Source organism: Herpailurus yagouaroundi, unplaced genomic scaffold (genome assembly GCF_014898765.1).
Source record: "Herpailurus yagouaroundi ecotype Mexico unplaced genomic scaffold, PumYag 295, whole genome shotgun sequence".
Classification (NCBI taxonomy): Eukaryota; Metazoa; Chordata; class Mammalia; order Carnivora; family Felidae; genus Herpailurus; species Herpailurus yagouaroundi.
The window spans coordinates 3,260,829-3,284,336 of record NW_024412512.1 but is presented as its reverse complement, the minus strand read 5'-3'; the positions used below and the strand labels follow the sequence as shown (position 1 = coordinate 3,284,336).

General features: G+C 59.4%; 1 protein-coding gene and 1 long non-coding RNA gene across 11 annotated transcripts in view; one reads left to right on the top strand and one right to left on the bottom strand.

Annotated features, from left to right (window-relative positions):
• DPP9 (dipeptidyl peptidase 9) overlaps nt 1-18,623 on the top strand; it is a 40,566-nt gene extending 21,943 nt beyond the window's left edge. For 5 of the 7 annotated variants that reach the window (XM_040461928.1, XM_040461926.1, XM_040461929.1 and 2 more), the window contains 11 exons: nt 914-1,091; nt 1,280-1,442; nt 4,394-4,473; nt 7,444-7,596; nt 8,039-8,174; nt 9,735-9,880; nt 10,863-11,009; nt 12,217-12,369; nt 13,067-13,209; nt 14,710-14,821; nt 17,587-18,623. In XM_040461928.1, coding sequence (XP_040317862.1) covers nt 914-1,091; nt 1,280-1,442; nt 4,394-4,473; nt 7,444-7,596; nt 8,039-8,174; nt 9,735-9,880; nt 10,863-11,009; nt 12,217-12,369; nt 13,067-13,209; nt 14,710-14,821; nt 17,587-17,679 — 1,504 coding nt within the window. In that variant the 3' untranslated portion in view covers nt 17,680-18,623. Of the gene's footprint in view, nt 1-913; nt 1,092-1,279; nt 1,443-4,393; nt 4,474-7,443; nt 7,597-8,038; nt 8,175-9,734; nt 9,881-10,862; nt 11,010-12,216; nt 12,370-12,489; nt 12,625-13,066; nt 13,210-14,709; nt 14,822-17,586 lie in introns of those variants that run through there. The other 2 variants (XM_040461931.1, XM_040461930.1) reach the window with 2 other exon arrangements.
• LOC121021526 (uncharacterized) lies at nt 2,327-23,428 on the bottom strand. Of its 4 annotated transcripts, XR_005786569.1 has the most exons (4): nt 22,962-23,428; nt 21,200-21,426; nt 3,294-3,401; nt 2,327-2,406 (listed from the first exon to the last, which is right to left on the bottom strand). It is a non-coding gene; the product is annotated as an uncharacterized LOC121021526 (long non-coding RNA). The 4 variants fall into 4 exon arrangements; XR_005786570.1 differs by lacking the exon at nt 3,294-3,401 and having other exon boundaries at nt 2,390-2,406; XR_005786568.1 differs by lacking the exons at nt 2,327-2,406; nt 3,294-3,401 and adding an exon at nt 20,029-20,605.
• Between the last annotated feature and the right edge of the window lie 80 nt (nt 23,429-23,508).

The following is a 23,508-nucleotide window of genomic DNA, read 5'->3' as shown; positions in this document are numbered from 1 at the left end:
AAAATTTTTTTAAATAAAAAAATAAAATGAAATCAAATAAAAACATAAGGCGCCTAGGTGGCTTAGTCCGTTAAGCCTCCGACTTCGGCTCAGGTCATGATCTCGCGGTTCGTGGGTTCGAACCCCGCGTTGGGCTCTGTGCCGACAGCTCGGAGCCTGGAGCCTGCTTCGGATTCTGTCTCTCCTCTCTCTGCCCCTCCCCCACTTGTGCTCTGTCTCTCTCAAAAATAAATCGTTAAAAAAAAAAAGGTACAGAGAACTTTTTCCCCCCGTTTTGAGAAGTTTTATTTCAAAACAGTTGTTTTGAGGACAGAACATAACGATAGAGTAGCTCCCAAACGTGATTTTTAAGTGATACCTACACCAACGCGGGGCTCGAATTCACGACCCCTCCACCGACTGAGCCAGCCAGGTGTCCCCACCTCCAACGGGATTTTGTCTTTTTGAAGTCGCCGTTTGCCTGCCTCTATCCCCAGTCCTTAAGGACTCAGGTTGTTTGACAGGATGAACAATTTTTTAACACACACACACACGCACAAAAGTACAATGTCCATTCAGAGCAAAACAGGAAATAAAGGATAGTGAACGTGGGCTGAGGATTTGGCAGAAATTGCAGACGTCTTCGAAACGCTGCTCTGAGTCCTAATGACACGCGATGTTTCCAGAATGGTTGAGTTAGAGTTCTGTCGCCGCTCCCGCCCCGGGGGGCCCCCCCCCCAGCCATCTTCTCCGGAGGGCCTGTGCTATAACGAGAAGCCTTTGTGTGCTACCGGGTTACTCGGTCGAGTGTAGGCAAGGCCGCCAGAGGAAGGGTGGTTGTGACGCCACGCGTTCGGAAAGGGAGGCGTCGGTCACCCGGCTTCCCCCGCTGGGCCCTGAGGCCTCCGGCCGCTCTCTCTTGTCGCCCTCTCAGTGCCTGGGCTATGTTCCTGGACCGGCCCCAGCAGCGGCTCCAGCTTGTCCTCCTCCCCCCGGCCCTGTTCATCCCCGCCACCGAGGATGAGCAGGAACGGGTGGCCTTGGCCAGAGCGGTGCCCAGGAATGTCCAGCCGCACGTGGTGTACGAGGAGGTCACCGACGTGTGGATCAACGTAAGCGTGGGGAGACGCCGGGTGTTGCGCCCCCCCTCCCCCACCCGGGGCCCCCAGATCTCCGGCGGGGCGGGGGCGGGGCAGCGGGCCGAGTTCGCCTTCCACGGACGGACGGACGGACGGACGGACGCCTGGCCACGCGGCGGCGGCCCGCCTGCTGACGCACGTTCCGTCTTCTGCCCGGGCAGGTTCATGACATCTTCTACCCGTTCCCCCAGTCCGAGGGAGAGGGCGAGCTCTGCTTCCTCCGTGCCAACGAGTGCAAGACCGGCTTCTGCCACTTGTACAAGGTCACCGCCATCTTAAAGCCCGGAGGCTACGACTGGAGTGAGCCCTTCAGCCCCGGGGAAGGTGAGCAAAGCCCGACTGACCCCGCCCCGCGAGCGTGAGCTGTCCGCGAAGGGGCGGGGGTGGGAGGAGTCAGAAAGCCAGCCTCTCTGGAACATGTTTCGCGGCCTGGCAGGGGTTCTCGCAGCCGACAGTCTGTTCATCCGGTCGGTAGCGTGTATTCAGCGCCGACCACGTGCCAGGCCCTTCTCACACCAGGGGCGGGCACACCGCGGCCACAGATCAAATCCGGCCCACTGCCCATTTTTGCAAATAAAGGTTTATTGGCACACGGTCGCACTCATTCATTTACAGGCTGTCTGTGGCTGATCTCATGCCGCGGTGACAGAGTTGAGTAGGGAGGCGACAGTGTGACATATGTCTTGCATCGCTGAAAACATGTGCTGTTTGGCCCCTTATGGGAAAAGCGGCCGGCCCCTGCTCTAGGTGCCAGGGGTGTGAATCTAAAGAGAGAAAGGAAAAGCCCTGCTCTTGTGGAACTCTCTAGCGGAGGAGGGTGGGCAGTCATCCGAAAGCGAGTGAAGACCTTACCTCGGGGTGAGTGTGGGAGCACGTGCAGCGGGACAGGAGGTTAGAGAGTGAGGGGCCTCCTTTCTAGCGGGGGGGTCGGAGGGACGTCTCTGCCGACGGGTCACGCGCAGAGACCCGGAACAGGTGGCCGAGGCAGCCACACAGATCATTCCAGGTGGAGGGCACAGCCTGTGCAGAGGTCCTGGGGCAGCAGCTGCCTGGCCTGGTGGACACACTGGAGAAGAGTGAGCTGGGGGAGGGAGGGAGGAGAGGGGCCAGGGCACGTTGCACCGGGCCTTGGGGGCCTCAGGGAGGACTTGGGCTTTTACCACTGACCTCACATCAGTTTAAGCTGTTCCTGGGGTTGCTGTGTGGAGTGGGCCAACCCAGGCGGATTCGGTTCTGGATGCACTTTGACCTCTGAGTCAGCAGTCTGCCGGTGGATTGGATGTAGGGTCTGAGAGAGAAACCCGAAGGTTTTTGGAGTGTCAGCGTGAGACAGAAAGAGTGCGGGAGGGACAGATTTAGGAGAGAAACGTCCAGTTGGGGTTTGGATGTGTGCACGTCAGTGCCCGGGAGTGGACATGCTGTGTGGGCAGGTCTGCGTCCCTGGAGTCCCAGGGAGCAGAAGGATACCCGCAGCGGGTACGCGGGGGTCCTCACGCAGATGGCATCTCGGCCTCGGGACGGGGTGGGGAAGCAGCACGGGCTGAGAGCCAGCCAGAGCCCCTCCGGCACCCCACCCCCGGCCACGGCGGACGCTGGGCCGGGTGGTCCTCAGCGGGACGTCGTAGGCTCTCTCGGGGGCTGAGCGGCATCCCTGACCCCTCCCCCCGCCCACTCAGTGCCAGGAGCCCCCCTCGTGACGGCCCCAGACGTCCCCGACGTCGCCCAGCGTCCCCCAGCGTGGAGTCAGCTCCCGCACAGGGAATGGAGCCCTGAGAGCGTGTGGTGTCCGGGGAGCCCCGCCCGAGCGTCAGGAACAGGCGAAGCCTCGAACTGATGGGCCTCGAGTAAGACGGCAACAGAGGAGTGACTGCTGTCTCGGGGACCTGTCACTGCTGTCACTCGGGGTGCAACACAGCACGGGCTGGCTCGGCCGTCCTGAAGGCGGGCTCCCTGTGGCTCACTGCTCTTGAGTTTTCCCGCCGTGTGTTCCTCTGACTTGGCCGCCACCACCTGATGTGAGCTCGGGAGCCTTCGCTTGGAACAGCCTCATTCCTGCCTGTGGTGGTCGCTGGGTGGAGCTCGTGGCAGGCGCCCCTCAGGGACCTCCTGCCTTTGCAGTGGGCACGCCAGCTCTCCCACCCCGTGCGGCCCGCCTGGTCCCCAGCTCGCGCTTACCATCGCGTGGCTCGTGCCTGCTAGGCGGCCGTTGGGTAGCCGAGAAGGCGAGACCTCGGTCACCTTGGACCAGAAGCCATGAGTTCTTGAAAGTTGCCATCGGGGCGCCTGGGGAAGAGGAGGGAAGGTCAGGACCCTGGGGCGCCAGCCAGAAGCGGGATGCCGGCTGGGGCAGTGTGTCCAGGCCGCGCGAGGGGCCCTTCGCGGCAGAGGGTCCTGCGAGAGAGGGCCGAGCAGGTGTGGTGGGTGGCCCCTCCACGGAGAAGTGTGGCCTTGAACCCGGAAGGCTGAGAGGACGCGGCAGCCGGGAGGGCGGCGCATGGCCAGCCGTCAGCGGGTGCGCCGGGTCCTTCCCCAAGGGGCGGGGCTCCAACGGCGGCCACGAGAGGTTCCACTCCCCGCCCTGCACCCGCTCCCTGCAGGCCCGACGCCAGACGGGCTCCGGTAAGGATCTGAAGGAGCGAAAAGTCAGCCGTGTCCAGCCTCCGCGAGCGGGGACCGTGGGAGGAGCGTCCCTCCCTCCCAGATCCAGCTGTGACCAGTCTCTGGGCCCAGATCTCTGCAGCAGGAGTCGATGTCTGCCGGGCCTCTGTCAGGCGGGCACGGCATGAAACCGCCGTCACTCGTAAACCGTCTTAATAAATTTGTAACGCGTGCCTACTAGCATCCGTAGTTATTTACCTGATGGAAATTCAAAAGTGAGATCTACCAAAACAACAAAAACCCCAAAGGTCTGTCATAGGATCTCAGCTGAGCCTTTGCTCAGCCCAAGTGTTCTAATCAAGACCTCGTTCTTCAAAACCTAACACGTTCTGAGAGGTCACCGGACGAGAGTCCAGAAGTCGCTGGTTTGGCCCGTGCCGGGTTCTAAAATCGGTGCTTCCGGTACAAACGCAGAGGTCTGGTTTCCCCCGGGAGGTGCCAGCACCCTGCACTGGCCCCGCACCTTACCGTGTCCCAGGCTCGGCTGGCTTGGCCTCGCCTCCCTCCTCCCTCCTGGCCCCGGCCGCCTGGGCTCCGGTGGAGTTTGGCCTCAGTGCCTTTGCGTCCCCTTCACGGCTTCCTGGGCCCCTTTCACCTCTTCCTCTCCTTACTTGCAGATGAATTTAAGTGCCCCATCAAGGAGGAGATCGCGCTGACTAGCGGCGAGTGGGAGGTTTTGGCAAGGCACGGCTCCAAGGTACCAGAATCTCTTTGCAACCCTCCCCGCCCGCCCTGCACGCACGCTTGTATACACACACGTGCACAGACACACGCGTGCGCACGCTTCAGCTGCCCTGCCGACCCCGTGTGCCTGTGGCTTCTCTCTTCCCTCCTGGCTGCGTCCTCCTCCTGCTCTGCTCCGCCCGGCTCCGTCCACGGCTCCCGCGGGCCCAGGGCCGCGGGGCTCCTCTTCCGGCCAGCCGGAGACAGCCCCGGTCCAGGAATCGGGGGCTGCTCTGTGCACCTGTTGCATCCCGTTAGCCTTCCCCCGCTCCATGAGACCACCTCTCCCTGGGAGAGCAGCTTATGGGACACTTGTCCTGCAGCTTCTGGGCATCGTAAGGACGTGGCAGGACTTGCCTCTGACCAAATCTTCACCTGGGTCCAGTTCTACAAAATTCCAGATATTATGGAGAAACCTCTTTTTTTTTTTTTTTTTTAGTGTTTGTTTTAGTGTTTTATTTTTGGGCGAGAGAGAGAGAGAGCGCGCGTGCGTGAGCACACAGAGGTGGGGGAGGGGCAGAGAGACAGGGAGACACAGAATCCGAAGCAGGCTCCAGGCTCCGAGCCATCAGCACAGAGCCCGACGCGGGGCTTGAACTCATGAACCGTGAAATCATGACCTGAGTCAAAGTCGGACGCTTAACTGACTGGGCCACCTAGGTGCCCCAGCTTTTACGTTTTATTTATTTTTAAGTTTTTTATAAGTTTATTTAGTTTGAGAGTGAGAGAGAGCAAGCAAGAGCGGGTTAGGGGCAGGGAGAGAGAGGGAGAGAATCCGAGGCCGGCTCCACGCCATCAGCGCAGAGCCCGACGCGGGGCTCGAACCCACGAACCGCGAGATCATGACCCGAGCCGAAGTCGGATGCTCAACCGACTGAGCCACCTGGGCCTTTCAGTGGAGAGAGCTCTTAATCAGACTTCCTGTGTCCCTTCTTCACACCAGCATAAGTGCCTCCTGGACCAAAAGCAGACGTGAGAGATGTTAGCACACGTGCGTGCCTCACAGGGCTGTCTGTGCAGCCGCAGTGGTTAGTGAGCACTTAAGTGAGCAAGCGAGCAGTGACGTGGATAGGTCTAGGTCCCTTAGACACGGGCGTTGATTAGAGCACGACCTCCCCCGCCCGCGGACCCCTCTAATGACTCGGAAGGACGCCCCTGTGGATTGTTGGAAGGAAGCCGGTGGGGACGCCACGTGGTACGTGCGCGGTCCTGATTCTGTCAGATTTCACACCCCGCTCTGACTTGCGAGGCGAGGTCGGGAGGTCGGGTGCCAGAAGGTTAAAGGCTGCCTCGTTGGCTCTGCTACGGTCGATGCACGCGAAGAGGTGCCTCCTGCCTCTCAGCAGCCGGGAGCGAACACTCAGTTCGTCGTCTGTGAAATGGGACCATCGGAGAGCTCTGGTCTGCTCGCGTTTACAGCAGAGTCTCTGCCCCCAGCGGGGCGTCCCGCGCGCCGTGGGGCATCAGCAGCCTCCCCAGCCCCAGCCGCCCCAGGTGTGACAACCACAGAGGTCCCCGGACATCGCCGGATGTCCCCCGAGGGGACCTGAGCCGGAAGCCCCCAGCACAGCGTCTGGCGGACCCACCAGCCAGGATTCTCCCTATCCTCTGCTGCTGGGGGCGTTACAGTGTTTGCTCGCCTGGGTTTTTACCCAGAAGTTAAAAAAAAGCAAAAAAAAAAAAAAAAAAAAAAAAAAAAGCCGTGGCAACACTTGATGTTATTTTTAACTGAAGTATGGTTGACGACACGGCAGCGCTTAAGACTTACAAAGGGAAGGGAGGGCCTCTCGCGTCCCTTCCGGAGGGTCTGTGCCGCCCGTGCCGTTTGGGGACCTGGGAGGGTCCCGAGCGCCCCCTTCGTGTGCCTCGTCTCACGTGGTGGGTTTTCCAACGACGCCCTGTGTTTCTAGAAAACGTGCATTTGTTTTGAAAGGATGGCGACAGTGGATACGTCGTGTTTGTTGTGCGGACTGAACCGTTCTGAGTGACCCTGCGTTTGCGAATCCCCTCACTTGCCTCACCCCAGACTCCCCGTAACCTCTTCCCCTCGGAGGTGACCGACCACGGTGGAAACCCCGGCAGATCTTTTCTGTTTGCACACAGCTCCACAGGACATCGTTTTAGGGGCTACGCAGGGTGTTTTTTGTTGCTTTTTGTTTGTTTTAGAAAATACGGTTTTACGTGGCCACGGAGCATTGTGCCATAATTTTGAAAGCGATCTGTACTCGGGGATGTTCGAGTCGTTGTCTTTTTTTAGTATTAAGAACACAGCAAAGCCCTCTGGAACAGTTCCCGGGAACATACTTGCTGCATCAGAGGACACACTTTTTTAAGGGTTTTGCCTCCGTGTTACCAGGTCGCGGGGTTGTTTCCTGCTTTCCCCGGAGGCCTCACCATGTCAACATCATACTGGAGTCTGATGGGCGTTCACCCAGGAAGCAGGCTGGGGGGGGGGGGGGGGGGAGGGGGAGGGCCCACTTCTTCACCCTGAGCACCTGGGTCCGAAGGGCGGGCTGACCCCTTGGGGGACCAGGCTTGGGGACTGGGGGGCCCTCAGGCAAGGCCAGCCCCTCCCTCAGCCCCTGTCCCAGGCCCTGTGCCCTCTGCTTCTGCGTCTCTGTCTGGGGGTTGGCATTCCGACTTCAAGTCCTCCCAGAGGACACCCGGCGAGCTTAGCGAGGTCGCTGTCCGCTCCTGCCCCACCAGGTCCGAGAGGCGCTTCTCTCCTAGAAAGCTCTTCTCCAGCTGGTGGGCTAAAGAAACTGGGGAGAGGGCGAGTCTCCCCTCCCCAGAACTCTGGGCCCTCCCTGTGGGGGCAGGGAGAAGAGCCTGGGTCTCTCCGCCGGGCATCGGCCCCCTCCCCCAGCCACTGCGGGAGCAAAGGCCTGGGAAGTTCAGGGTCCGGCCTGGGGCTGCTTCACGAGGAGCCCCTGTGTCCCCACAGATCTGGGTCAACGAGGAGACGAAGCTGGTGTACTTCCAAGGTACGAAGGACACGCCCCTGGAGCACCACCTGTACGTGGTCAGCTATGAGTCGGCGGGCGAGATCGTGCGCCTCACCACACCCGGCTTCTCCCACAGCTGCTCCATGAGCCAGGTGGGCACCCCCCCGACGTGCCTGATGGCACCATTCTCGCCCCCCCGCCTTAGCCTGTGGGAACGTTCTAGAAAGTCAGGCCGTGAACGTGCACAGGGCTACTTCCAGTCCAGGGCAAGCGTTTGGTAGTTTGCTGGCTGTAGAGCCAGCGACGTGAGCACGCTCTGGCATCGGAAGGATCTGGGTGTGACCTTGGGTCCATCAGTTACCCCGGGGGGGGGGGGGGTGTGCCCTTGGCCAGAGGACCGATTCCTCTTGGCCTCAGTTTGCTTACCTGTGAAATGGGGGTGCCGGTAATAGCGCCCCTCTCGCAGGGGCAAAGGAGTTTGAAGCTTAAACAAGTGAGCACCCAGGGCAAAGACAGCAAATAGGTTGGTGGGTGACGGGGGGCGGGGAAGGACGCTGGTGTTGTGCGGTGCTCAGCGCCCCGTCCCGCCTACAGAACTTCGACATGTTCATCAGCCACTACAGCAGCGTGGGCACGCCGCCCTGCGTGCACGTCTATAAGCTGAGCGGCCCCGACGACGACCCTCTGCACAAGCAGCCCCGGTTCTGGGCCAGCATGATGGAGGCGGCCAGTGAGTAGCCCCACATCCCCGGGGACCTTGACCGAGGCCCCCACCCCTGCCAGGAGCCTTGGCTTGCCCATCTGTGAAATGGGACGTGACCCTCTCAAGTAACACCGATGAGAGGGGGCCGTCCCGGCAGCCTCGAGGCCATGAGGGGCCCAGGGCCTTGCCTGCTGGCCCCTCCCCGGAGCCCTGAGCGCTCCTCATTGGGCATTACCGGTGGCCCTGACTGTCCCGTGGGGCCTGCCACCTGGACGGCGTCTCATTTCTGCGCTGCCGTCAAGGACGACACCGCACAGGGCGCAGATTCTGCTCACGACCAGCCGCCACACACGGGCAGGCCCTGTGCGGGGCGTCCTCACCCGTGGGCAGCTGTCTCCGAGGGCACCTGCACGCGGCACACGTCCCGAAGGCTTTGTGTGTGGTGGAGCCGGGGGCGGGGGCGCGAGCACAGCCTCGGGGGACACGAGGCATCTTGCCGGTTTGCCCGGGAGCCCGCAGGGTGGCCCCAGAGCCCAATGCTGGCTGTGGAATCCTAGGCAAGGTGGTCAGGCTCCCTCAGATGTGTCCCTTCTCTATGAAATGGCATGATGGCAGGCGGTCCCTAGGAAGAAGGCCTTAATATTCCATACCTCGCCTGGCACACGGGAATCACTCGCTAAAAAAGACACCCTTGCCTGACCCCAGAGCTGCCGTCTGCTAGATTTCCAGAACATTCTAGGTAATGAGAGTCCCTGGTGTTTGTGGGCTGGAAAGCATCTTGTTACATCGTCACGCTCTGGGACCAGCTCGGTCCGTGACGCGCCCCACATCACCACGGACGTGACAGAGCAGGGACTCTGGTCCCAGTTTCACCGACGGGGACACACGGCACAGCAGTGGGGACAGCAGTGGGAAGTCAGGTGTCCCGGCCCCGGGCTTGCAGGCGGGTGGACCGAGGCACCATGTCCCGAAACTCCCGATCTTGCCATGTTTGTAGACCGTCTCTCTGAGAAGTCGGCACGCCGTGGCCTGGGAGCCAGGTCTGGCTGCTCCCGGTCACTTAGGTACCACGTTAGGGCCGCAACAGCAAAGCTGTGTAGTTAAGACACGGAGACAAGAATACTTACCATCTGACCCTTTACACGGAGCAGTTGCCAACCCCCAACCTACCTTACAGTTGACTCGTTTTTCTTTTTAAATTGCCTTCCTCTATCTGCCACCTAAATAAACTTGCGAGATAAGCTTAAAAGGTTTTGCCTCCCTGTCATGATTGGAAAACCAGTGTTGCTTTGCAAAACCAAAGGTGAAAGTCAGAGAAGCAGACGATTAAAACTGGCTGCTACTCAGATCCCAGGGGTGGCGTTGACACCCCCACAGGAGGTCAGATGAGCGGGTGTCAGGGCGCTGTACCCCGGGCACACTCCCAGGACCAGAGTCCCCTCGGGCCCTCGGATTGTCATTTAAACTGTCAGGAAGCACAGAAGGCGCCCTCTGCAGCTGAGGGCCGGCCAGTGGAGCGTGGGTTTCGGCCAGAGCGCTTCGCGGGCGCCCCCGGCCCAAGGAGCCATAGCCGCTGTGTCTCTGCAGGCTGCCCCCCGGATTACGTGCCCCCCGAAATCTTCCATTTCCACACGCGGTCGGACGTGCGGCTCTACGGCATGATCTACAAGCCACACGCCGTGCAGCCGGGAAAGAAGCACCCCACTGTCCTCTTTGTATATGGAGGCCCCCAGGTGGGTGCCAGCCCTGCTCCCCACACCCCCCCTTCCTTCCTTCGTGCCAGGACCTGGGCACCAGCCAGGCCAAAGAAGGGTTAGTGCACGGAGGCCCCGTCCCCAGTGGCTACACGGGATCCTTGGGTCTCTGTACACCCCACCCTCCCACGCAGCCCCCTTCCCCTTCCGCCTGCTGCTGTTCCCTTGTCCCTCTGGGAAACCCCGCTGACACCCATGTGTCCTCCTGGCCCACCTGCCCAGCAGTGACCCCCCTCTCACCCCTGGTCACCAGCTTGGGGACAGAGGTGGCCCTGGGCCCAGTTCTCCAACAAGGGGACAAGACAGGCGCAGGAGGCCGGGTTGGAATTGGGGTCCATCTGAGACAGCAGTTCTCACCCGGGGGTGTTCCGTCCCCCAGGGGATATTTGGCGATGTCTAGGGACATTTGTAGTCATCACGGCTGGGGGTGGGGGCCTGGGTCAGTCAACACCCTGCGGCCCCTGACATGGCCCCCCGTGACGGAGACCGATAAGGCTCCGGACGTCAGTAGGGCCAAAACGAGGAACTGGATGAAGTCAAGTGACTCAGGGAACACAGCTGTCTGGCACGACAGCTCTCGTCTGTTTTCTTAGAGGTAACTGTGGGGTAGAAAGAGGGCAGACTGTGGCTCAAGAAATCGGGGAGTAATTCCAGGGAAGGCCAGTGGCAGAGGCCCTGGCCGAGGAGGGAGCCTGAGCGGGGCTTTCCCTTCTGTTTTCCTGAGCACGGGCTTGGGGCAGAGTGGGCCCGTCTGACCCGCTCCCCCGTGGCTAGAACCCCTCCAGGGCCGTCCGCAGCCTTCACAGCAAAGTACAGGAGCCTCGATGAGGCTGTGAGACCCGCCCCCCGGCCCCGTCCCACCGGCCTCTGGCCCATCCGGCCCCTCCCGCTTGGTGTCACGCACTGGGTGCCTCTCCGCTTGTCCAAAGCTCCATGGTCCCTCCTCGCCTTCCCCTCACAGGTGCAGCTGGTAAACAACTCCTTCAAAGGCATCAAGTATTTGCGGCTCAACACGCTGGCATCCCTGGGCTATGCTGTGGTCGTGATCGATGGCAGGGGCTCGTGTCAGCGGGGGCTTCGGTTCGAAGGAGCCCTGAAAAACCAAATGGTAACATCTCTTCGCGGTCTCTCCGGGCCTTTCTGCGTGGTGAGGGGAGCCCTGGGGTGTGGGGGCGGCCCCGGAGCCCCTCCCTGAGGGTGGGCCTGAATAAGGAGGGCAGCCTTTTGGAGCCGAGGAAGATGTCCACTTTGGTGCTCTCCTTTGAGCGGCACCGCACGGGAGCCAGGTATGCACACATCCCGCCTGGTGCCCGAGGCCCAGATGAGCCAGACACATCAGCACAGGCCCCATCGGCAGGACGTCCCAAGGGCTGCACCAGCCGGGGGCTGGTGGCTATAGAAGCGGTACCGATGGTGACGGCGGTAGTGGTGGTGATGAAGACGAAGGGGATGGTGGTGATGACGGGGGTGATGGCGGTGGTGGTGACGATGGGAATGGTGGTGGTGATGACGAGAATGATAATGGTGGTGGCGATGATGGTGCTGTTGATGGCAATGGTGATGGTGGTGACGATGGGAATGGCGGTGGTGAAGACAGGAATGATGGCGGTGGCGGTGATGAGGATAGAGGTGATGGAGAGGATGGGGATGATGGTGGTGGTGATGATGAAGAGAATGGTGGTGGTGACGGGAATGATGGTGGTGGTGGTGGTGATGGGAATGATGGCGGTGGTGGTTATGGGGATGGAGAGAATGGTGGTGATGATGGGAATGATGGCGGTGGTGGTGACGGGGATTGAGAGGATGGTGATGATGATGGGGATGATGGCGGTGGTGATGGGGATGATGGTGGTGGTGATGATGATGGGAATGATGGCAGTGGTGGTGATGGGGATTGAGAGGATGGGAATGATGATGGGAATGGTGGCGGTGGTGATGGTGATGGAGATGATGAAGGTGATGTTCACTGAGCCCTTAGCAGGTGGCAGCCTCTGAGTGCAGGACACTCAGCGTCCCGTTTCCTGTTTGTGCCCACTGTGAAATGGGCCCTATCATGCTGACATCCTGTTTTAGGGATTAGGAGACAGAGGCCCAGAGAACGGATGTGACTTTCTCAGAGCCAGCCAGGCAGAGGCAGGACAGGGCTGGCGCCGGGCCCGTCTGGCCGCCACCCCAGAGAGCGGGTTCGAACAGGGTCCGGAGAGAGGGTAGCTTCCAGAGACCCGTCTCTGGTCCACAAGGGACGGAGGCGGGACGGCAGGGCGCACGCACGTGCGGAAGGAGTCCTCTGAGAGGTGCCCGGCCTCATCCCTCAGGGCCAGGTGGAGATCGAGGACCAGGTCGAGGGCTTGCAGTTCGTGGCCGAGAAGTACGGCTTCGTCGACCTGAGCCGGGTTGCCATCCACGGGTGGTCGTACGGAGGCTTCCTCTCGCTCATGGGGCTGATCCATAAGCCCCAAGTGTTCAAGGTGGGTGCCGCACCGTCCCCCCCTCCCCGTTTGCTGGCACCCTCCCGTGCCCCTCGGAACCCGCCCCCCCGGAGAGGCATCTCGGCAGGGGCCTTGCCACGTGGCTGTTTCTCCCCGCAGCAGCCCCGTGGGGCCGAGCCCCCCTCCTCATTGCCCGCCACTGCTGACCCCAGGATGGCATCCGGCTGCACAAAACCCCACCAGCAGCTCTCTGTGGGAGGCTGAGCCCGGGACCCCGGCCTCGGATGGGCAGAGGTGGGGCATGGTGTGAAGAGCGTCGGGGGAGGGGCCCCCAGGCCGGCGGCGCTGACAGGGCACCGCGGGGCGGCGATGAGGAGGAGGAGGAGGCAGGAAGGCGGTGGGACCGGGGAGGGGCCGATCCCGGCCTGAACGTACTCGTTCAGCTCACCCGCCCTCCCTCGACGGCGCTCGATCCACAATCCACGGGGGCGCACGGTCTGAGGGCCCCCCCCCCCGCCAGTCCCCCCGCCCCCGTGCATGCACGTTCCTCACGTCCTTCGGGGGAGGCCCCGGGACAGCCGGCAGGTGAGCGAGGGCTCCCGAGACCTGACCTGTGCGTGTGTGTGTCTCCTCTCCTCTCCTCTCTCTCTCTCTCTCTCCCTCTCTCTCCTCTCCCTCTCCCTCCCCCCGCCCCTCTCTGTCTCTCCAACCCCACTCTGTCCACTGTGGCCCTCAGGTGGCCATCGCGGGCGCCCCGGTCACAGTCTGGATGGCCTACGACACCGGCTACACTGAGCGCTACATGGACGTCCCGGAGAACAACCAGCTCGGCTACGAGGCGGGTTCTGTGGCTCTGCACGTGGAGAAGCTGCCCAATGAGTAAGGCCCCGCCCGCTCCAGCCTTCTGGGTCACCAAGGCCCCCTCCCACCCCTGCTTTCTCTCCCACCACCCCTCCCCGGCCCCTGCCGTTTCTGTGTCCGGGAGGCCGCCCCAGGCCGGTCCTCCACGAAGCTGGGTGTCCACGGTGCCTCCCGCCCCCTTGAGGGCCTCCCTGCTTGCTGCCTACCGAGGCAGGTGGGCACCTGGGTGCTCTTGGAGGGAGGAGGCCTCGGCCCTACCCTCAGAATGATGGAAAGAAGGCCCTAGAGTCCCACTGCCTTGCACACGCGGGCCTCCCTCCCTCCCCAAGCACGTGTCCCGCTGTGGGGCCATCGGTCGGTCTTGAACCTGATCGGTCTCTGTTCTGTGGGACTTGACGTGCGGTGGTTCAGGACACAAGTCCACGTACCGAGTCACGCTTTGCTGGTGGCCTTTCTCTGAAGGAAGGAACTGTGTCGCCACCTTCTGGTGTGGCTCTGTCTGGTGAAAGGCTGCCCTGGGCCCACACCTTAGTGCCGGGCACTCCAAGCAGGCTGACCCCACCTGGGCCCCCTGTCCCGGTGAGGCTGCTCTCCTCGGTCTGGAGTGTGGTCCGGGCTCCCTGGGGACAGCCAAGCTGGAACCCCAGTGCTCTGGGCCTGTGCCGCCCAGTACGGAAGCCAGGAGCCGTATGTGGCCACTGAATTTAAGCTCACGTTTGTCCACAGCCACCGAACGAATAACTCCATCGAGGCAGATTGGTGGTTGTGGGAGGCCGGGTTGGGGGAGGGGGGGGGTGCTTTGCCAGAACTGGATGCAGGTGGCAGTCACACAACGCTGATTGGAATGCGCCAAATGCCCCTGAATCGTTCAGTTTAAAATGAGATATTTTTAGGTTATGTGAACTTCACTTCAATAAGTTAGTTTTTAAATTTTTTTTTTTTCAACGTTTATTTATTTTTGGGACAGAGAGAGACAGAGCATGAACGGGGGAGGGGCAGAGAGAGAGGGAGACACAGAATCGGAAACAGGCTCCAGGCTCCGAGCCATCAGCCCAGAGCCTGACGCGGGGCTCGAACTCACGGACCGCGAGATCGTGACCTGGCTGAAGTCGGACGCTTCACCGACTGCGCCACCCAGGCGCCCCAATAAGTTAGTTTTTAAAATCCACTTAAAAAAACAAGCCAACAAACTACTGTTCCTTGGCCACTCTTGCCACATTTTAAGTGCTCAGGAGCCACATGTGGTGATGACTGTGATAACCGCATTCGGTAGGGCAGGTCTAGAACATTCCATCGGCCCACAGCACCGTGGGGCAGCACTGCTCTAAAAACTTCCCCGTAGCTCAGGGCATTCCACACGGAGGGCCCACACACCCGCGCCCCCTCCTTGCCTGGAAGGAGGCGAGGGAGTCTCCAGACCCACCTGTGCCCCCGGTGCCCTCGCGCTCTCCTGGCCGCCCCTGGGGCCGAGTGTGTGAAGAGGGCCCCACCAGACCCTCACTCAGCCTTGTCTTCCAGGCCCAACCGCCTGCTGATCCTGCACGGCTTCCTGGATGAGAACGTGCACTTTTTCCACACGAACTTCCTCGTCTCCCAGCTGATCCGAGCCGGAAAACCTTACCAGCTCCAGGTGGGTGGCCCCTCCCCCTAAATGGCCTCCTCCAACCTTCCCCAGGCCCCGTGTCCGCCGCGTCCATTCAGCGGTCACTACTGATCACTGATGGTGCCCGGGGCCACGCTGCCCTCAGTGCCGGGCACGCCGAGGGGACAGGCCAGACCCACCCCAGCCCAGCCTGGTGGAGAGAGGCCGGTGTTCTGAAAATCCTTGCTCACACGCCATTTTATCTGGAACCGAGAAACGGTACAGGGTGCTGAAAGCATCTGTGTGTGACTGGGCTCAGAGAAGCGCTCCCCCAGGAGGGGACATTTGAGGGTGCTAGAGAGTAGGGATGGGATTCAGCCTGGTGGGGCGGTGGGGGCGGTGGGCAGACACCAGGCTCAGGACGCTGTCAGAGACAGCAGTGCGGGGGCGAAAGACCAGGGTGGATGGAAGGAGCAGGAGAGGAGTTGGGGCCAAGACGGGGCAGAGGGCGGCCCCTCTGGCGAGGGGTGGGGTTTGGGGCAGCAGGCTTCCGCGGCTTATGGGGGGGGGGGGGGGGGGGGGGGGCGGGGCGGGGCTTCAGTGGTGGAGGCGGGGCCTCGGCCTGATTTTGATCAAAGGGTGAGGAGAGGTGTCAGCCAGCTTCCGGAGTGACCAGCCTCTGGCTGCCCTGTGGACAGGGGCCCATGGGAACCAGAGGGAAGTGAGCCATAGCCCGTTGTCGCAGCAGGAAAGGGGCCGGCTGAGCGAGTGGGAGGCCTGGTAGACTCAGGAGGAGTTTGGGAGGCGAGAGGGACAGATTTTATCACAGGCTGCCACCCCCAGATGCCTCCACGCGCCCTGTCCTCGGGGAGTGCCGTGTTGCCAGTTCAACAGATGGGGAAACTGAGGGCCACAGGGCAGTGGGGACGGGCCATAGGGACCTGTGGCTGGGCATGCCTTTCCAGACAGGGCCGGAGGGCAGGCAGAGCTCACTCTTGGGAGGCCCCCCAGCCACACACACGCCACGCTAATAGACCAGAGGCAGCTGCACATCAGGGTGAGGCAGGGCCAGGATGAAACCTCAACTGTCTTTTTTTTTTTTTTTTTTTTTTTGAGAGAGAGAGAGAGAGAGTGCACACACACGTACACACAAGCAGGGAAGGGACGGGGGAGAGAGAGAATCTCAAGCAGGCTTCACCGTCAGCGAGGAACCCGGTGCGGGGCTTGATCTCACGACTGGGAAATCATGACCCAAGTGGAAATCAAAGGTGGACGCTTAACTGACTGAGCCGCCCAGTGCCCCCTCACACATCCTTTTTGAGCATGAGACCCTGAGCCGGGTGGCTGGGATGGCTTCCGTGTGTGGCCGTAGGTGAGGCTTCGAGGGCCAAATGGGTTCTCTCGGGAGAGTGTTGAGCACGCAGGTGGGCCCGTAGTCCTGTACCCCTTGCCTCCCCGGGAGAAGCTGGGGGCAAGCTGAGACACTCCACTGGGGATGGGAGCCTGGCACCTTGTGAAGGAGGTGGAACGCACCCCCCTTTTGTTTCACAGTTGGCTGGGAGCCTGGTGGCCCCAGGCCGTCCTTGTTCACACATCACACTTGTCCCAGGCCAGGCCCGGGGCACAGCGGGGAATGCACAGACCCCTCTCCCTGCCCTCACAGCCAAGAGGAGGAAGAAGTGACCAGGCAGCCAGGACCCAGGCTGGTGTGAAGGGTCTGTCACAGGCAGTGCTGGTGCCCAAAGTGTGGAAGTTGTGAGGCCTGGGAGGACGTAGAGGCAACGGGACTGGGGAGGCAGGTCTTGCTGTCAGGCTGGCAGGTCCTTGCGGAGCTCTGAGCTGGGGACAGTATGATCAGAGTCGGGCTTCATCCAGGGATGGATTAAAGAAGGCAAGGGAGGAGGAGGAGAGACCCCTGGGCACTTGGACATATTCTAGGGTAGTGAGCTGGGGCAGTGGCCATGGGCCTGGAGAGGAAAGAATAGTTCAGTTCACAAACCTGCCTTGCCGGCAGGAAGATGTGAGGAACAGGCCCCCGGCCCTGACACCAGCCAGCCCTGTCCCACTTGAGACCAGAGTTGGGTACTTTGGGAGAGTCTGGAGCAGGTTTCAAAGCTGTCCCGTGAATCCCCATGGTCTGGGGCCTGTTCGAGTGCCAGGGCCCTCATTTCGTGGTCAGAAGCAATGCCCGAAGGCCTGTCGCCGTCCACCCTAGGGCCTGGATGTCAGCTCCACCAGGTCTCAAGGACCGGGTGATTCCTTAGGTGTGGCCCTTGGCACCAACGTGTCACTGCCCCCTGTGGGGATAATGCCCCCTCGGGTGGTAAGACAAGGCCTGGGGCGGGACGCCTGTCCTGGGGGCCTCGGCACGTGCAGTCCTAATGTGGCCTTCCGGTGAAGTCGAAGTGGCCCCAGTGAACAGCAGCAAGTGTCCCTGAGACCTGCTGCAGCGCCCCTCTGTGTCCCCAGGTTTGGGGGGCAGCTCCTAGCTTGGGGGCAGATGCTCGGCGGGTGGAGCCTGGAGCTTGGCGAGCCCTTGAAAGGACCTGCAAAGAAAGGCCCGAGTTGTTCTTCCGGTTTATTTTGGGGGTGGGGCTGCCGTCAGGGAGCTCGGCAGGGGCCCAGGGTTGCACAGCACGTGGGTGGCGATGGGGATTGGAGCCCAGGTCCGCGAGCCCAGCGTACCTGCTCTTTCGTCTCCACGACCCCCCAGGAGCCCAGGGCCGGAGCGGGGAACACAGGATGCCGGGGTGGGTCAGCACCTGGGGCAGAGTCCCTCCGTGCTACCAGCCCTGCCGCCTCTGTCCCCCCAGATCTACCCCAACGAGAGACACAGCATCCGCTGCCCCGAGTCCGGCGAGCACTATGAAGTCACGCTGCTGCACTTTCTACAGGAGTACCTCTGAGCCCCGCGCCCCGGGGCCTGCACATTCAGAGCACAAGTGGCTTCGCCGCCGCCGCCGCCGCCGCCGCCGCCACCGCAGGGGGAGCGGGCGGGAGGGGCCGAGTGGCCCCCGAAGGCCCCTCCCCTCGGCGCCTCCTCCCGCCGCCCCCGCTGGCCAGCCCCGCCCCGGGGCCTCCGCCTTCGCCGCCCCCGCGCCTTTTATCGTTGTTTTAATGCTCCTGGCTGTTTTGCCTGCTGCTTCGCGGTGGCCAGGACGGCGAGATGAGGCCCGCGTCCCAGAGGCGCGTCCTCAAGCCATCCCCTCGTCTCCACGCTGTCCGGGAGCCCCGACTCCGCCGGGCACGGGGCGGGGGTTGTGGAGGGGGGCGAAGACCCTGGGGGGACCGGGCCTCCGTCGCGGGGCCTCCCCACCCGGTCCCCGGCCCCGGCCCGCCGCGCGCCGGCCGCCACCGAAGCATGCGACTGCCTTGCCCTCCAGCCCCGCCCACTTCATGTCGCGTTCTGTTGGGGGGGCGCTTCTGACGACTATTTAAGAGGCCGAGCAGAGCAGAGGGTGCCTAAACCGGGGATGGGGTCCGCCGCCAGCCCCGGGCGGGCTCCCGTCCTCTCCCGGCCCGGAGCGGGGAGCCTCCTGCCCGGCTGTGAAGCGCGCGCAGACCGGGGGCTCCGGGCTTGGGACGGAGCCGTCCCCGCCTCAGGGTTCGCCTTCCCCCTCCCCTCCCCTCCCCGCCAAGACTCCTGCCGGGGGCGGGCGAAAAGGAAAACAAAAGAAGCAAAAAAAAAAAAAAAAAAAAACAACAAAACAAAAACCACACACACAACCGAAAACCCCCACCGGAAACGAACCACCTCTACATATTATGGAAAGAAAATATTTTTGTCGATTCTTATTCTTTTATAATTATGCGTGTAAGAAGTAGACTCATTAAAAAATTCCGGACGGAAGCGCTGCCACCTGCCTAAGGTTCCTTCCCAGCCCCGGGGCCGCTGATGGCCGTGCCTCTGCCTGGGCGGGTCCCGGGAGGCGACGGGGCCTCGAGCTGCCCGGGCTGGAGGGTGCCCCGCCCCCACCAGACTGGCCCCGTCGAGGACAGCCTCGGGGTCCTGATGCAGCCGCTGCAAGTCGCCTAGGGACCCAGCCCAGGACGTCACGGCCGGCCTGGTCCAGCCCACAGGCTTCCTCAGAGCCACAGCGTAAGCCAAGGTACCCTGGCTGCCTTCACTTCCTTTGGTGCCTGTGTTTGTCCAGAGGCTTGACTCCGTGGTTGGGGCATCGGGAAATGCCGACCGAGGAGGGCAGGCCGTTCCCCTCTCACGTCTGACCCAGGGAGACCGGAGACTGCCTGAGCAGGTGGCACTCTGGTACATGAGTTCCTAACAGCAGGATGACCTCTCCTTGCACCTTCACCCTGTCCATACTTCGGGAAGCTCCGCTTTTATTTTTAATGGCTTAAAAAGTATAATAAAACTTGAGTGCAAAAGCAAATATAGAGGAAAGATGCCTTCGCTCCAGACAGGGAATCACATCCCAGTCTCTATTTTTTAACACCTGTATTCTATTCCTGCTTATGAATGTGCCGTAATTTATTTTGCCAGGCACCTATCAAGGGATAACAGGTTATTCGGGGCTTTTTGAATCCGCACAAATCAGGGGTCAACAGACTTCCTCTGTAAAAGGCCAGAGAGTAAATATTTTCGGCTTTGCAGGCCAGACCGGTACAACCACTCTGTTCTCCTGGCCCCAAAGCAGCCACAGACAATATGTAAATGTGTGGGTTTGGCTGCGTGCCAATAAAACCTTCTTTACGAAACCAGGCAGCTGACCAGATTTAACCCCCAGGCTGTGGTTGGCCAGCCCCCAGTATAAGTGATAGCTGTTAACAGTCTTGTACATAGTTTGGGCTTCTGTTTGAGTTTACAGGGGTAACTTCCTAGAACTATCCAAAGGCATATTCGATTTTAGTTTCGAGTATTGCCGAATTGCCTTCCAAAGAGAACACCTCAATGTAAACTTTCCCAATAAGGGTGAAGTACGCCCGTGTCTCCATTTCTTCACCAGAACCACCTGTTATCAATTATTTTTTTATCTTTGCCCGTGAGGTGTGGCATCTCACGGTAATTTTATCTGCGGCAATATTTTCATGTTTTAAGATACTTGTTTACTAGTGACCATTTGCCCACCTTTCTTTTGATCTATTGGCCTCAACGATGTGTGGACACTCTATATATGAAGGAAATCAGTCCCTGGTCATCCATGTTGCAAACTGAACTGTGTTGTTGATCTCCGTGTGTTTTGCAGATAGGAAGCTCAGCCAGTGAATGTTTTAAAAAAATCAGTCCTGGGAATAAGTAGTCTTTCACTTAAAGTGAAGGAGGGGACTGGTCACAAGTCACAGAATGACAGAACCGGTGGGAAAGGACACTGGGCGTGCTCCAGGAGCCTTGACAGCTGGAAACCTGCATTTGTCTCAAAGCAGGAACTCTTCGTCGGAAACTTCTACCCCTGCCTCCCAGTCAGTACTCAAGATTGTCGTGAGACGGCATCCATTGGCCAAACTCCAGTCAGTCACATTCCTACCCTGACAGTGAAGCCCGGAAGTGTCAGTGGGGTGCCAACAGGAAGGAAGGATGGGTGAAGGCCAGCTACAAGAGGTCAAGTGTCCGCTGGCCGAAAGTCTCGGTCGCGGAGGTGGCAGGGAGAGGCATCTGTTTCTTCCAGGCTGATACATGGGCCACTCTTCTCCACCACTGGCGGGGGATCCGTCAGCAGGAGGGTGCCCGGTACTGTCTGAGGTTGCCTGTGCACGGGCTGGCTTGCTTTCCTGCTGGAAAAGCTCCTGTCTTCCCTAACTGGCAGGAACCCACACGTGATGGACACAAAAGCCTGTGTCCTGCTGGTTGAAGCTCTTTCCCGGTTTGTCATTTGCCTAACAGGTTTGTGGTGTTTCAACACGAACAGAAAACAAAAACACACAAAAACTTTAACTCTGGACACACGGGAAGTTGTGAAAATAGTACAGAGAATCCCAGGTACCCTCCGTCCAGCTCACATCTTACCTAACCCTGGGCCATTGTCAAAATCAGGAAACTGACACGAGTGCAATGCAATTAACTAGACTCTATTCCTGATTTGGATTTTATCGGCTTTTACATGTGCTGGCTGGTGAGAGCGTGTATGTGTGTGTGTCTTTTCCTTTCTGTCGCCCGCACAGATTCCTGTAACCAGCACCCCAATCATAATACAAAACTGTTCGTTCTCCAGAAAGGAGCTCCTCCGTGCATCCCGGTTATGTCCACACCCACCCCATTTATGATGTCCTGAGCAGAGACAGAGATGTCCACTGGCATTTGTGTCATCAGATGGTTTCCTTAAGGACTGCCAGAGTTCATGTCATGATTAAAAAGCAGGATCTCTGGAATCACGTTTATTTTTTCTTTCAATCTCTCCAGTATGTGGGGATTTTGCTTTTTTTTTTTTTTTTTTTTAGGCAAAAAGGAAAAACACGCACACGCCAACCTACCTCTCTTCAGTAGGAGACTCAAACAGCACACAATTGAAGTATCTTGTTAGCAACGGCACATGGCCGCTAACCGAATCCTTCACAGTGAGGGGCTAAAGGTCAAACACAGCAGGGGAGGTAATGGGGAAGACATCAGCGGAACCGGAACATGCTCTGCGAAACACAGCAAGACTGTGATCATCTGGTTTCTGGAGCCGGTTTCCTTTCAAAGGGTCCAGAGCAGGCAGCTGCAAGGAGAAAGAGATTTCTTCAAGCAAACAGGTATCCCAAGTCAGGCCAGGCTGCCATTCCCTGAAAATGGCCTTCACCCTCGCGAGGCCCCGAAAGTTGGCACTCGAGCTCAGCTTAGGGGCAACCTGTGAGATTTTCTTTCTGGATTCTGTTCTCTCAAGTCAGGAAGGACCAGGGAAACGAGTTTAATCCTGGACCCTCTGGCCCTCACCATTGTGGTGCTTCCTCGGAAACTCAAGCCACGTATGACCAAAAAAATTGGGGGGGTAAGCTACGATTCAGAGTCCTTGTAAAAAATGTCACCTGCATGTTCTGTTAATTATCCTGACAACCCCGTGAGAGAGGGACTATTTTCTTTTTAGTTTATTCTGAAATAACGTTAGGCTGACAAAAAAGTTGCAGAAATAGTACCGAGTTCCTAGATGCCCTCCACCCAGCTTCCCCTCATGTGAACATCTTAGGTAACCATGGTTCCATCAGGAAATGAGCATCAATACAATACTGTTATGTAATGTGTAGAGGCCATTTCTCTGGTCCAGGATTGTTATGCACGAACCTGTCCCTCCAAAATTCATATGGTGAAAGCTGATGCCCAGGGTGACGGTGTCAGGAGGTGGGGCCTCCGGGAGGAGGTTAGGTCAAGAGGGTGGAGCCCCCGGGATGGGATGAGCACCCCCACAAGAGACGCCCCAGAGAGCGCCCTGCCCCTTGCGCCCTGGGAGGACCGAGGACCCTGAGAATATGAGCACTGAGCTGCCTCCAAACCAGGAGGTGGGCCTCACCTGACGCCAAATCTACCGTTGCCTTGATCTTGAACTTCCGGCCTCCAGAACCCTGAGAGATAAGCATGTGTTTCTTTATAGGCGTCCAGATTGCGCTGTGTTTGTTAGAACAGACTGAACTAAGACAAGGAGCCAATCCAGGAGCCCGCATCGTGTTTTGTTGTCCTGGTCTCCCCATCCTGTGATGGTTCCTCAGCCTTTTTTTTTTTTTTTTTTTTTTTTTTTTTTTTTAGGAGTACTGCCCAGTTACCTTGTGGAATGGCCCTCAGCTTCGGATTCTGTCTGACATTTGCTTATAATTAGATTGAAGTCATGCATGTGGGGCAGGAAGGCTAGAGGCGCCACTGAAAATGCCCTTCTCGGTGCACCCTGTGAGCGGCTCCACGTTGCGGCCTCACTGGCGCCCTTAACTTAGATCACTGGGCTAAAGACGTGTCTTCGTTGTAAAATTACTACTTTTCCCTTTATAACGAATAACTATCTTGGGGGAAAGTACTTTGAGGCTACAGAAATAACCCGTTTCTCATCTTTTCCCCCACTAATTGTTAGATCTGTTAACCTTAAAAAATAAAACTGACAGTTATTTTACCAGTAAAAACAGGAATGGCACAGCACTGCAACCTGGGACAGGCGAACTAAGGACGGCAAAACCATTGGGAAATCTGCAGAACAAGGGAGAGGGATATTATCTTACAGAAGAAAGAGGAACTTGCAAGGGGCTCTTCTAAACAAAAAGTCGGCTGCCCTACCTCGGCGGTGCCAGGTGTGGTGGCTTCTCATTGGCTGGGCTGTGGCTGCCTCTCATTGGCTGGGCTGTGGCTGCCTCTCATTGGCTGCGCTGTGGCTGCCTCTCATTGGCTGCGCTGTTGTGGGGCAAGGGAAAAACTTCCTCTTGCTGGGCCTGCGCAGTAGTGGCTAACACACTGTGGACTTGCGAGGCGCTGGACTTCCTATTGGGCCTGCGATTGACCAGAAGTCCTAGGGTGCAGAGCTTTCCCTGCCGGCCTCCCCATTCCATTCTAAATGAGGTTTCCCGTTATTGAACTTCAGATCCACCCAGGGATCTTGGCTGCAACAATTATAAGGTATTTACCCAATGGCCATCGTCCATTTCCCTCATTCCGTCTACATGTACGAACTGGAAGAGCTGTAAGGTCAGTCGCAAGGCTAGGAATGGAGGCAGGAAGGCAGTCTATGGCCACTCCCCCCCCCCGGAGACGCCCCCTGGAAGCCTAAGCCCCGCCCCAACATGGCGGTCAGAGCCGGGGAAGGGGCGGGGCGCGCCTGGTCACGTGC